This window comes from Callorhinchus milii, unplaced genomic scaffold (genome assembly GCF_018977255.1).
Source record: "Callorhinchus milii isolate IMCB2004 unplaced genomic scaffold, IMCB_Cmil_1.0 Scaffold946, whole genome shotgun sequence".
In the NCBI taxonomy this organism is placed as follows: domain Eukaryota; kingdom Metazoa; phylum Chordata; class Chondrichthyes; order Chimaeriformes; family Callorhinchidae; genus Callorhinchus; species Callorhinchus milii.
Window position 1 is genome coordinate 13,843 of NW_024705687.1, and position 13,910 is coordinate 27,752.

General features: G+C 47.5%; 1 protein-coding gene across 1 annotated transcript; it reads right to left on the reverse strand.

The window, feature by feature from the left end:
- Positions 1-562: 562 nt before the first annotated feature.
- Positions 563-12,701, reverse strand: LOC121852553 (dual specificity tyrosine-phosphorylation-regulated kinase 4-like). The gene is made up of 11 exons (XM_042346523.1): positions 12,582-12,701; positions 9,261-9,397; positions 7,800-7,946; positions 6,374-6,512; positions 4,496-4,577; positions 4,083-4,255; positions 3,167-3,227; positions 2,603-2,720; positions 2,237-2,270; positions 1,156-1,215; positions 563-634 (listed from the first exon to the last, which is right to left on the reverse strand). The coding sequence occupies exons 1-11, from the start codon at positions 12,699-12,701 to the stop codon at positions 563-565; spliced, it is 1,143 nt and encodes a 380-aa protein (XP_042202457.1).
- Positions 12,702-13,910: the final 1,209 nt, after the last annotated feature.

Below are 13,910 nucleotides of genomic sequence, written 5' to 3' on the forward strand. Positions count from 1 at the left end.
TTGCTCGACACCGACGCGAGCAACACGGGTATTGGAGGCGTGCTTTCCCAGGTGGTTGACGGCGTGGAACGGGTGGTTGCGTACGGCAGTCGGGTGTTGTCTCCAGCGGAGCAAAGATATTGTGTCACCCGTAGGGAACTGTTGGCAATTGTCTATTTCATCCAACAGTATCGCCCATATCTGTACGGTCAGCATTTCACCGTCCGTACAGATCATGCGGCACTGCAGTACGCCCTGAAGGTTCAACAGCCATCGGGACAATTGTCCCGATGGTTGGAGGTCCTCCAGGATTTCGATTTTGAAACCACCTACCGTAAGGGCGTTCGCCACACCAACGCGGACGCTCTGTCGTGCATGCCAACCGCCTCCGAATGTGCATGCCTCCTGGGGTCGGGGCGTTGCAGGCCAGCAGGGGACATGCCGGTTCTAGTCCTGGCGGCCGCCGCCGATGATCACGTCTATGTTGTCACACCAGGTTTCGGAGTCACAGACCAATTGGGACTTGCAAATTCAAGGGGTCCTGGCAGCATATAGATTGGCCCCCCATGCTGCGACGGGATTTTCACCCTTCTTTCTCATGTATGGCCGCGAACATGACCCACCTGTTCGGGCACAGCTGCAGATCCCCGCGCCGCTGGGTAAGACAAAATTGGACGAACACGTTAAATTTAACCTTGAAAAACTGACTGAGGCACGGGATGCTGCCATGCTAAATTCCGACAGGCGTCAAAAGGCGAACGAGCGCCTCAGACTGGCACGCGCGCACGTGCTGCAGTGGAAGCCGGGGGACAGGGCATGGCTGCACTGTCCCCCAGGTACCACTCGCGACGTCCTCGAAACTGGTGCGGCCGTGGCGGGGCCCCGTCGAGGTGGTCGAGGTTTTGCGACCTCAGTGCGTTCGTATCAAGTGGGGGAAGCGCCGGTGGTTCGTTCACCCCTCTAGGCTAAAACCCTTCGTTGCGGTGCGAGGCCCTACTCCACACACGCAGGGCCAAACATGTGGGGGGTCGACCGACTCGGAGGGTCCGTCTCTGTTGCTCTCGCCTGACGTCTTGCCGACTGTTCCGCCCCCAGGTACATCAGGAATGACGGGCTCGCGCCCAACAACCCACACGGGGGATGCCGAGGGTCTCGCCACTCCAATCGCGGACTCACCTCGAAAGGGACAGCTGCCATCGGATGGTCCGTCATCTGGGGTTGGCCCATGTGACGGGCCTGCGGCAAGGACGCGCGCAAAAATGCGCAGACTCTTGTAATGCACAGGAAGACGAGGAAAAAAACATTTTATTGAGTTTTTTTTGAAAAATTTTCTCGTGTTATGGTTACTGGGCGCTGCGTTGGTGGGGCGCTCTTGGCACGTTGTTGTTATGGCTGTGTGTGTTGTGTGTGTCTTGTGTGTGTGTTGTGTGTGTCTTGTGTGTGTGTTGAGTGTGTGTTGTGTGTGTGTTGTGTGTGCGCTGGGGGGGTTCCTGGCGAATGTATATACTTTGCTTTTACGGATTTCGTATTTATTCGGGGGGGGGGGCGTCGGTTTATTCTCCCTTCGGGGTATGGTTATTGTTGTTGTTCCATTCGCGTTCTGTTGAAAAAAAAAAAAAATGAGGCACACATGAGGGTCAAGGGGTAAAGGTACCTTTATTGGAATTGTTGCAGCCGGGACGGCTGCGAGCTGTGCAGGGGGGGTGATGTAGGGCTGTTATGGAAGGGCTGTTGTACATAGGATTAAACGGCGAACAAACACAGTGGGCGGAGCTCCGGGAGTACACGGGGGGGGTGCCCGCAACGACGTCCGCATCGGGCAGCCTGGGGTAGGGCTGCCCGGGGTTGTGATCCGGTGGGGGAATATAAAAGGGGATGACAGAGAGAGCTCGGGGCTCAGTATTAGAACGAAGAAGGGAAGACTGAAGACCCGGGTAGCTAGAGCCCTGGACTCCCCTGAGACGCCGCCCTTGTCAGGGCCGCGCAGGACCGAGCCAGCGGCGTGGTCCCGTGAACCAGAGTCAGCACTCTGGGACTCCGGGTACCGTAGCCCGACTCGCCAGTGTCGGGCCAGACAGCCTCCCCTAGCCCGTTAGTGGAGGACTCGGGGGTAGGTCAGGGATAGCTAGGGGTGTATCCCCAGTTATACGGGTGAGGGGGCCGATACCCCTCGAGTGTTATATGCCCACTGTTGTACTGTAAAATAAATACACGTGTGCCTCAACCTCGGTGTCAAGCATCCTCACCGGTACTTCACCTGCACTGGCGTCATACGACAATTCGGATCCCATCTGTTGAGAATGCACGGGGGACACACGCGGCCACGTGGTGAGAGAGGCATGGTGAGAGCTTTGATGTTCCTTCCCTTCTCCCACGAGGTCCAGGAACGCACAGCAGCAGCGGAAGCCACAGTAGCAGTGGCAGTCCTCTGATGCCCAGCAGCGGCTTGGACAGACCTCCCACTCCTCCACAGAGGGCTAACTCCACAGAGGGCCAGTGGTACCGCTTATTGGCAGGTCCACTCAGCTCCACATCTTCCTGGTGATCGGTGGAGAGTGGTCGCCAATCAATTGGAGGGGGGAATCCTCGTGGGGAGGGGGTGGGAGTGGTGGGTGGTTCTTACCGCAAACAGGAGCTGATGAATTCGACAAACTCCGGGTCATCGCTTTTGAGCACCCTGTGAAGTGGGAAGCTCCTCGGAACCCTTTTCTTGCCTGGGCAGAACATCTTCCCCCGATGGTCTGCAGGAGCCATGCACAGCGGAAGAGACGAAGTCACCAACCACCACATCGCCCATCTACCCACTTACTGACCGATTCATCAACCCACTCATCCACCTACCCACCCATACACTCTTCCACCTACCCAATCGCTCACTCACCTATCCACCTACCCACTCATCTACCCACCCACTCATCTACCCACCCACCCACCCTCTCACTGACCCGCTCACCCACCCTCTCACTGACCCGCTCACCCACCCACTCACCCATTCGCCCAATTACCCACCAACCTACTCGCCTACTCACCCACATACCCATCCACTTGCCCACACACCCATTTACCCACCCACATACCCAAGTAATGTAAAATACAAAGACGCCCCCTCCAAAACAAAATAACAACAGCCTGAGGCCACTCCCTAAAACTGAATCCGGTCTGTCATTCACCCCACGCTTCAACTCACCAAAGAACTGCGTTCTGTCGGGTGCTCCATTCACCATGTACCTTGGAGGCATCCCCAGAATCTGCACATGGTTGACATGAAGACAAAGGTCACCCGTATAGCTTCGGCACACTGTCGGGACAAGTGCTGTTAGATCGAGTAGCAAAATTAGCAGCGTTTGTTGAGGGCCAGCACTCTGGCACACAGAGACAGGAGTGGCGGTTGATTTCAGCCGCATCATCTCTACATAACAAAAAGGCTCAGTCCCTTTTACACGCACCTTTACATCATCCGCACCTAGTTTACACAACAAAGGCTCATTCCTAACAGCGTGCTTCAGCCGCACCGAACCTCACAAAAATAATATTCAGGGCCTACCTTGGCTCCTCCCACCCTCAACCAGTATATATACAAGGACTGTTTCTGGAATTTCTCTCACTTGATACAGCTATCGTGCTGTGAATGTTCCACCTGAAGACGGAGGCTTGTGTTGCCTCCGAAACTTCGTAATTTTTATTTTATTATTTTACTTTTATTAATTTTTCATTTTTTACCTGTGACTTTACCGAAAAAACCTAAGAATATGAATCCTTGCAGTCACGAAAGCTTCAAATCTAGAATTGACCCAGATACTTTACACACTCCACCAGGTACTCAGTTGAGGCTGTCTCGAACTAGAGGAGGCCCAGGACCAGTTCAGACAATCGTCACTGGTGTTGCCCATGAGCTGGAATCAACCTCAGTTTCTAGCACAGCAGACTGACCGCTACACTACCGCTCCCCCACACAAACAAGACACACACGTGTACACGCAACATACGACGGCCGTTATTCACAGATCACCAATTGGCCACCCCCCCTCCTGCCACCCCCATAGCCCACGACTCCAAGGAGAGAGAGGGGGATCACGAGCGGACAGACGCCGTGTGGGAAATACCTCTATGCAGCGCGGGAGGTGATCTTCGTGGCTGTTGGACCGGAATAATTCCCTGCCCGTCGCCAACTCCGCCACCGTGCAGCCCAGCGCCCACATATCCACTCCACATGTCAAGCTATAGCCCAGCAACAGCTCCGGAGCCAAGTATTCTAGGGTCCCACCAACATTCATAGCTGTACAAAAATCACAAGGACAACAAACATATGTGCGTGTGTACACACTGTGTCTTAAACAGCATCATCGTCATGCACATAAACAGTCACATGTACAGACACTCAGATACTCACACACAGACACACTCAGACAGACACTGACATATAGACACTCACACGGACGCAGAGAGACCCATGCATAAAGACAGCCATACAGACACCCACACGCAGACACTCACACACCCAGGTGAGGTTACTCACGTTGACTTTCCACGAAAAAGCTCGTGCCAAAGTCCGTGATCCTCACGGTGCCAGTCACGGTGTCTTTGACGAGAACATTTTCCTGGAGGAGGGGTAGAATGAATTCAAACTCAGAGGTTATGCCGATATCATTCAGCCAGCAGTGGATCAATCACATACCACGACACACGCTAAACAGGGGAACTAGATGAGGCATAGCCCTGTCGACAAGCGTCAGTCAAGTGCAATATTCGCTGTTTTCTGACAGCTGTCACTGGGGGTGCCCCTTTCAAATGTGTCAAAATTAAATTTTGATTTAAAGCTTTCGTGACTGCAGGGATTCATCTTCTTGGTTCTTTCGGTAAAGTCACGTAGAAGGGAAATAATAAAAATAAAACATAATAAAACAATTCTCACGACGTTTCGGCCACAACGCAAGCAGCCGTCCTCAGGTGACCTGAGAATTGTTTTATAATGTTTTTATAATGTTTTATTTTTATTATTTTTATTATTTTATTATTACTTCCCTTCTACGTGACTTTACCGAAAGAACCAAGAAGATGCGTCAAAATTGTAGATGTGAGTAGAGGCGTGTCACGTTCAAAGCACTCTCAGGCACCATCAAAGTGAAGGGGGGTGGCTCTATTGACAACCGATTGCCGTTGCTCCAACAGGAGAGCTGCATGGAGCTCACAGCTGGATGAGTGCCCGTTAACGAGTTAGAGACAAAAAGCCACACACAAGAGAGTGCACGGATTCCGTGAAGCTTTCTACTGCACCTTTGTCTTTGGACGTTTTCAATTTGCAGATTGGAATTCGATAACGAGCAGTTGTCAGGCCAAAATGCACATTTCGCACGTTTTGAAAATTGTTCTTTTTAAATCCTTTATATTAAGTTCACTTGCTTGCTTTCTTGCGCGCTTGCGACCGTGCAAATCTTTCGGTCGTTTTTTTAACCCACTTCCCGTGATCCAATCGAGCTGAAAATTTTGCACACAGACTCGTTGTGCGTGACAATTTATTTTCGTGAAAAATGTTTTTCCTAAATTTTACACTTTTTAGGAAAAAAAAATGTCATATTTAATTTAAAATACCAATGTGATAAAAATGAACTCTTACTCAAGAAAACCAGAAATGAATAATAAAATAAAACCGATGCCACGCATATAAAGGATTTATAGTGAAAAACTTTGTTTTTACGGGTTAATTTTTTTACTCCATTTCATGTCTCCCAGGGTTTGGGGCAACGCTGATCAACGTTGCCGGTTTTCTCTCTGGTGAGTCCCCAAGAGTGACACGATTCTACACGATAGTTTAATTCATACCAGATCACATTCACCAGAGGTAGCATGACCCTGCCTCCTTCCAGTGAGATGGGCAGAGCTAACGTATCGACCCTGTGATCAACACGGCCGGTTTTCTCTGTGGAACGAGTCCTCAATAAAGATACACCTCTGCAATCTTAATTTGTAGCTTTCGTGACTGCAGGAATTACTCTTTGGTTCTTTCGGTAAAGTCACGTACAAAGCTTGCGTACTTTGTCACCCGTCGTCCTACTCATTGACATGCTAATTTTTTCTCTAACCCCTCCCTCTCCGCCCCCACCCCCCTCTCTCTATTTAAGGCCTCGTCACAGAAACGTTCTCTGGTGTGCCGATGTGTGTTCTCTCTCTATGTATCTTTGCGATGTCTGTCTGCTTATATGTCTGTCTATAGTTTGCTGGTTAGATTTTTGTTGCTATTTCTTTTATACCTGATGACGATTGCTTGTGTTGCAATCGAAACGTCGTATGCTATTATTTTATTTCTTATTTTATCTTTATACGTGACTTTACCGAAAGAACCAAAGAGTGATACACCTCTGCACCAAAGTGAAAGCTGAACGCTGTGTCCACTCACAGGCTTGATGTCCGCGTGGACGATTTTCCTGGAATTGATGTGGCGCAAGAACTTGAGGATGCCCCTGGTGTAGGTTTTCACCATCGCCATGTCCAACCGCCGGAGCCCCGCATTCCTAATCACTTCATGAAGGCTCTCCCTGTGAGAGAGGCAGAAGCAGCAACAAAAACACGGCATCAGTACCATCCCCTACAATGCTGCACTGATTCTGATAACGATAATCACGTTCATATTGTACGTTCACGTGCACGTTTATGACCAATATTAAGAGTTATAGTTCCGTGTGGGTTGAGGTCGTCAATTTGCCCATAAACCAAATCAGTTGGCATATCTGCCCACTTGACAACTTGATTTCATTGGCTTTGTTGCCGGGTAGTGGAGGGTTATCCATTGGGAGAAGATAAAAACTCAACACAGGGGATTTTCGCCGAGAGGCACAAGCATCACCACTGCCATGCAGCCACCCTGCTGATTGAGTGGAGGCGTGGGTTGGTGAAAGTGGCAGGGCTAATGGAGGAAAGACAAGTGGCCTCCAATGCACCCGTGGCACATGGCAGCTCCACAGGATTACAATGCATGGGTGGTGGCGTGGGCATCTCAACATTAACAGCTTACTCTTTGGTTCTTTCGGTAAAGTCACGTATAAAGATAAAATAATAAATTTAATAATAGCATACTACGACGTTTCGATTGCAACACAAGCAATCATCATCAGGTATAAATGAAATGAAATAGCAACAAAAATGTAACCAGAAAACTATAGACAGACATATAAGCAGACAGATATCACCAAGATACATATGTTTGTCTATAGTTTTATGGTTAGATTTTTGTTGCTATTTTATTTATACCTGATGATGATTGCTTGTGTTGCAATCAAAACGTCGTAGTATGCTATTATTTAATTTATTATTTTATCTTTATACGTGACTTTACCGAAAGAACCAAAGAGTAATTCCTGCAGTCACGAAAGCTCCAAAATTAAGAATTAACAGCTTGCCGCGGTGGCGAGATGACATCTCCCCCGCCTGGTATGGAGGAGGTCCTAGGTTTGATCCCGACCGTGATGCCTGTAGATTTGGAGTTTGCATGTTCTCCCCGTGGGCATGTGAATTTTTCTGTGGGTCCACTGGTTTTCCCCTCCACATTTATAATCAAAATGCTACTTTTAGATTTAAAGCTTTCGTGACTGCAGGGATTCTTCACCTGAGGACGGCTACTTGCGTTGTGGCCGAAACGTCGTGAGAATTATTTTATTATGTTTTATTTTTATTATTTTATTATTTCCATTCTACGTGACTTTACCGAAAGAACCAAGAAGAAAAATGCTACTTTGTTAAGCTTTTATTTGTGGTCTGGTCGCTTCTAAAAAGTTAAGTTAGTTAACCACATTATTGGCGGAGGGGGGGGGGCATGCAGTACATACTTCAACAGCTCCATGACGATACAGTAGTGTCCTCGGAAATGAAATATGTTCAGGACTTTGATGACGTTGAAATCTTCATCACTGCCCTCGTCCTGAAGTTCCAGAGCTATCTGGAGCTCCATCTTCTGGTATGTTTCTTGCTTGGAGCTGCACAGAGGAAGTCCACAAATGAAGAGCCTACATTTACTTAAGGGATATCCAGAGCCAAATTCTACTTACAATAAAATAATTAAATATGAATTCACCAGGTCTAACAGCACCAGGAGTTCCAGTAGCACACTCGACTAACATTGGTTAGGAGCTCCCACAGAGGGAGCAGGAGCCGGTGTAGGGCACCCAATAGGATTTGAAAGTGAAGAACCATTCAAATCGGATTGGTCATTTGAGAAATCTAAATGCAAACTCATGTTAACACAACGCATTAATTCTAGATTTGAAGCTTTCGTGACTGCAAGGATTCATATTGTTAGGTTTTTTCGGTAAAGTCACGTAGGTAAAAAATTCAAATTAATAAAAGTAAAATAAAAATAAAATAAAAATCACGACGTTTTGGAGGCAACACAAGCCTCCGTCTTCAGGTGGAACCGTCACAGCCACGACAGCTGTATCAAGTAAATGAGAGATTACAAGAGCTACCACTCCGTATATATAATGGTTTAAGAGGGGAAGGGCCAAGTACGGCACACTTTTTATTAATATGGTAAGGTGAGGCTTAAGACTAAGAATAGACGTGACTTTACCGAAAAAACCTAAGAATATGAACACAACGCATTCTCACTTTAATGTGCCTCTTACATTCGGGCACACTTTTCGCATAACGCGGAATGTGCCCGTAATAACACGAACGCGCCCATTGCAACACGGAACGCTTCACGTTATAACGTAGAACACGCCTGTTAAAACACGAAACCCGCCCGTTATAACACGATCTGTGAGTAGTCGACAACAAACTACTTTCTTGAGCTGCAATGATACATTACTCGCAATGATAAAGTAACGTAACGGCATACCCTCAGTCATTGGTCTCGTCATCTCAAGGTGTATGAGTGCATTGTATCTCGCCAACCATTATTATTAGATTATTTATAGGAAAATTATTTTCGCTCAATACTTTTTTACTGAACGCTGAACTTTTAAGGAATGTATCTACAGCATTAAATGAGGAATTACCGTAATGTGCAGGTAATCTTTCAGCAATGAGATGTTTTGCCCCAATATTAGTTTACACTGTGTGTGTATTTAAGCTTTAGGGAGGAAAAATCTGAGAACCCAGAAGGAACTGATGCAGAACAGGGGTAGAACATGCAGACTCCATACAGCAGAGCACCCGAATCAGGAGTCGAACCCAGGCCCCCCTTCTCGCTTTGATGTACGAGTGTCACCGCTGCATCGCACGGCTGCCCGTGGTAACGGACTTAACAACAACATCGGCCTCGTGACGGCGCGGCTCTGAAGTCTTACCTCGATGGTGACACCAGGATCTTGATGGCCACCAGGATGTTTCTTTTGTGATCAAGGCACTGGATCACCTGGCCTTGACCTCCTTCTCCAATCTTCTTCAGCACCTCATAGCGATAGCGGAGGTGCTCATGCCGGAACTGCACAAAAGGTACAATCATTTAAAGTGAATATAATTAAAATCACAAAGTTTAAGAAGTGAAAATGTATATTCTTTGGGATATGCAAATTCCTTTGTCAAGGCGCTCTTCCCCCTCCAACCCAGATTAAATATATGCTGCCAAGCCTGGTGGTGTTCATTCAGACGGTGTCTCCCCGACAGACCTGTTCTTCACCTGAGGACGGCTGCTTGCGTTGTGGCCGAAACGTCGTGAGAATTATTTTATTATGTTTTATTTTTATTATTTTATTATTTCCATTCTACGTGACTTTACCGAAAGAACCAAGAAGATGAAACAGCTTAACAGCCCATTGGATTTCCTGCAGTATAAATACTTCTGATTCTACTGGGCACGTGTTAACAAACAGCTTCACAGCCCATCATTTCCTGCGTCATTCAGACGCTGTCTTTCTGACAGACCTGTTCTTCACCTGAGGACGGCTGCTTGCGTTGTGGCTGAAACGTCGTGAGAATTGTATTTTATTATGTTTTATTTGTATTATTTTATTATGTTTATTTTTATTATTTTATTATGTTTTATTTTTATTATTTTATTATGTTGTATTTTTATTATTTTATTATTTCCATTCTACGTGACTTTACCGAAATAACCAAGAAGATCTTTCGGTAAAGTCACGTACATAGATTGAAAGAATATAACTAAAAACTAAAAACAATCAAAGGGTTGCCGGGTGAAAATTATCATGTTAATGACAGATTAGTATGTTACTGGAATATCGCAGAGCCACAACCGAGGGGTCGGCACGCAAAGTGGCTGTGTTAGTATGAAAGCGCAAGTTTGAAATGGGCAAAAGCACAACTATCATCAGTAGGTGGTAGGATGGGAAGATCATAGCCAGTTATGACTTAAACTGGTTGATAACGTCCTTCCAATGATTACTCAGTTTGTACCCATCTTCTCGGTTTAAATTGTGTCTGTGTCGATAAAAATGGATGGCTTCATGAATGAATCTTTGTTGATAGCCAGTGGGCTTGCAAAGTACCTTCGTCTTAGAGAAATACATTTCATGTGAGCCCACTGCATTAAAACAATGATCAGCCACGGCTGAGGTATTGGTCCTACCGTGTTTCAGATCCTACCTAGTTTCGGATCTGCCTTATGTTCACGAACATAAGGCAGATCTGAAACTGTCGGGTTGGCTGCCCACCACTTGCATTAATATTGGCTGCTGACATTTGGGCTATGCCCATTTCAAACCCTAATAAACAGTTTGCCTTTGGAAGCTAACCCCCATTTTCCTGAAGTCGACCGATTTTGTTGCGATTGAAACGTAGTAGTTTTAGTTTTTATTTTCTTTGAACCTATCTACGTGACTTTACCGAAAGACCCAAAAATATGAATTCCTGCAGTCACGAAAGCTTTAAGTCAAGATTTAAGTGAGAATGTAATTTTCTAATATATTTTCTGTAATGATTACGTTTTTTAAATCTGTCATTGTGGAATGTTCTGATGTCTGCTGGCTCAGTCACCCTTCAAAATAGAGCTTCTTAGCTCAATGGGATTTACTCGCGATAAAAACATTTTGATTCTGAAGTGCATTGGTGTGTGTGATAGCCCTGGTTGGTACTTCAGGTGCAATGACAAGAAGCCACAAACCACGCTACCGATGGGCCCTGTGACCGCCCCCACAGCTGGTGTTTTGTTGCGAGCCTCACCAGAATGTAATTTCGTTCGTAGTCGTCGTATCCATCATTGTTGAATCCCTGAGATTTGTTGAACAGTGCAAAGTACCACACTTCCTACATGGCTGCGAGTTCTAGCTTCTCACGGTTGGTCAAGTGAGCGCCAAAGAGAGCCATGATTTCTGCAGACATGAGAATAACAACATCTGTGTGATCCCAAAGTTGAGCAATTTGTAGGAAAATATTACAGGATTGGGATGTTTTGGCCAATACCAGTTATGTCTGTATGTATGTTGAACTTCTTTTGCACCGTACGTAGGCAATGGTGCCAAATGGATACGCGGGGGAAGGAAAATTATTCTAAACATGAAAAGTTCTAAAGAAAGTAGTTTTCAATCTAGATGATTTAAAAGTGTATAGCTCCATTGGCTTCCTAATATCGGAAGTGCATCTGAAAGCGTGTGATGTGCTGAGGCCAGAGCACAGATAATCATCCCCATGCAACATGGCCACCATGATGCAGTCCCCCATGCAACATGGCTACCATTAAGTCCCGCATGCAACACTGCCAACATGAAGTCCCTCATGCAACGTGGCCACCTGGATATCACCCATGCATCATGGCCGCTATGAAATCTCCAATGCATCACGGTCACTGTGACATCCACCATGCAACATGACCATTGTGATGTTCCACCATTCACCATGGCCCTCTGTGACGTCCCTCATTACTGTTCTTACCTTGCGGTGATTTGCTGCAGATGGAGGCGGTGCCCTCTGAGGACAGCGCACTCCATGTGGTGCAAGATTCACCCTTACTCCTCGCCTCTCCAGCTCGGCTCATCTACACACACACACAAAGACAAAGGTCCACCATGTAAACTTTAGCAAGATGTTGGGGAAAGTGCAGGAGGTGAGCACTGAGCCAGGATCTCTGAGATCCTGGGCTCCACAATCAGGAGGGTCCTGCCAAGATGTTGTGTCAGTTCTCAGCGTTGGGATATTTGGCCAATATCTGATGTCACACTTGGATTTACAATGAGACACGTGTGGATTTAGAGGACACACGCAGGTTAATGGCATCCTTCAAACTGTTAAGAGAAGAGGGGCTGGGCCAGGACATGCCACGGCCAGGAGGAACAACGATGGCCGATGGTCAAGAAGAATAACGGAGCTGCAGCCAAGTATCGGAACACGTTTGAGAGGACAGCTTCCAGAGAGATGGAGCGACAAAATCGGTGCTTGGTGGATTATGCCAGGATCATGAGGGGTAGCAGGAACTCAGGGAAGGAGGCCTTCATCCAGTAGTGGATAGATACAAGTACTGTAGATTATTCACGTGTAGACAGGCAGGTACACAGACAGGATCTCAGGGGAGATACTCTGATAGATGCACACACACTCAGGCAGGCAAGTAGATGCACACTCAGGTATATGGATAGGCGACAGGTAGCCACACGCAGAGTGGAGAGCACACGTCCATCCATACTTCACCACACGAGTCGAAGAGCCACACGTACCTCCATGGCAGCAACTTGCAGAGCAGGGTGCACAGAACTCACAGCGTCTCTCGCACAGTCCGGGTCTCTGCGTGCGGAGCAGGAGACGAAGGCGAGGATCACAAAGAGTCGAGGGGGCATGAGGGCTCCCAGATCTCAACACGAGTCACAACGCGGGCTTACATCCTCACCATGAACCCACATCATCAACACAGACTCACATCATCACCACTCACTCACAACACGAAATACAAAAACAACAACAACAACCGACATTCGCCACTAAGTAGGGGTGATGACACCACGGCGTCTGTACCGGGCCAGGTGCACTTTTAGTCCACGTGAAGTGTCGAAGGCTGACGACGTCACGGGATAGACCCAGGTTCCAAAGGTTGGCTGAGATGACTGGCAGATACACCAGCTGTATCCCCAACTGTGCCAACTTGTTGAATTTTATCCGCTACTCGCTGTGAGCGTCACTCCTCTGTCCTCAGTTGTTGTTGGAAGGCGACTGCCTCCTACTGCCCGTGGGATCCTTCACGAGCTTCCTCGTGAAGGATGCTATCCACACCGCTGATACCAGTCTTCTGCAAGTCCACTCAGCTCCACATCCTCCCATACAGCATCAGTCCATATTTTGACAGCCCATGTCGTGCCCGTTTAGCCCCCTTTATGCAACCAAAAGAAACTGCTTGGGTATGCGGTCTACAAGACCCAGCCAATGCAGCCTTGCCTGCCGGAGGAGCTTACTGGTGGGAATGTCTCCAGATCGTTCAAGTATTTGTGAGCCCCTCACACAATCCAGCCTGGTTAAACCCAGGATGGATCGTACAATCAACAACACCACCATCAACACCATCAACACCAACACCACCACCACCAACACCACCACCACCACCAACAAGACTATCACCACCATCAACACCATAACCAAAAACATCACCAATACCACCCCCATCAACATCACCTCCATCAACACCACTAACACCACCACAACCAACACCACCACCAAGACCACCACCACCAACACGACCACCAACAACACCACAATCAACAACACCACCATCAACACCACCAACACCAAGAATACCACCACCATCAACACCACCAACACCAACACCACCACCAACACCACCAACACAAAGACCACCAACACCACCATCAACAACACCACCATCAACACCACCATCAACACCACCAACACCACCACCAACACCACCACCATCACAAACAACCAGAGGTGGGACAAAGTCATTGTTATGCAAGTCCAAGTCGAGTCTGAAGTCATCAAATTCATGACTCGAGTCTGACTCGAGTCCAAGTCACATGACTCGAGTCCACACCTCTGCA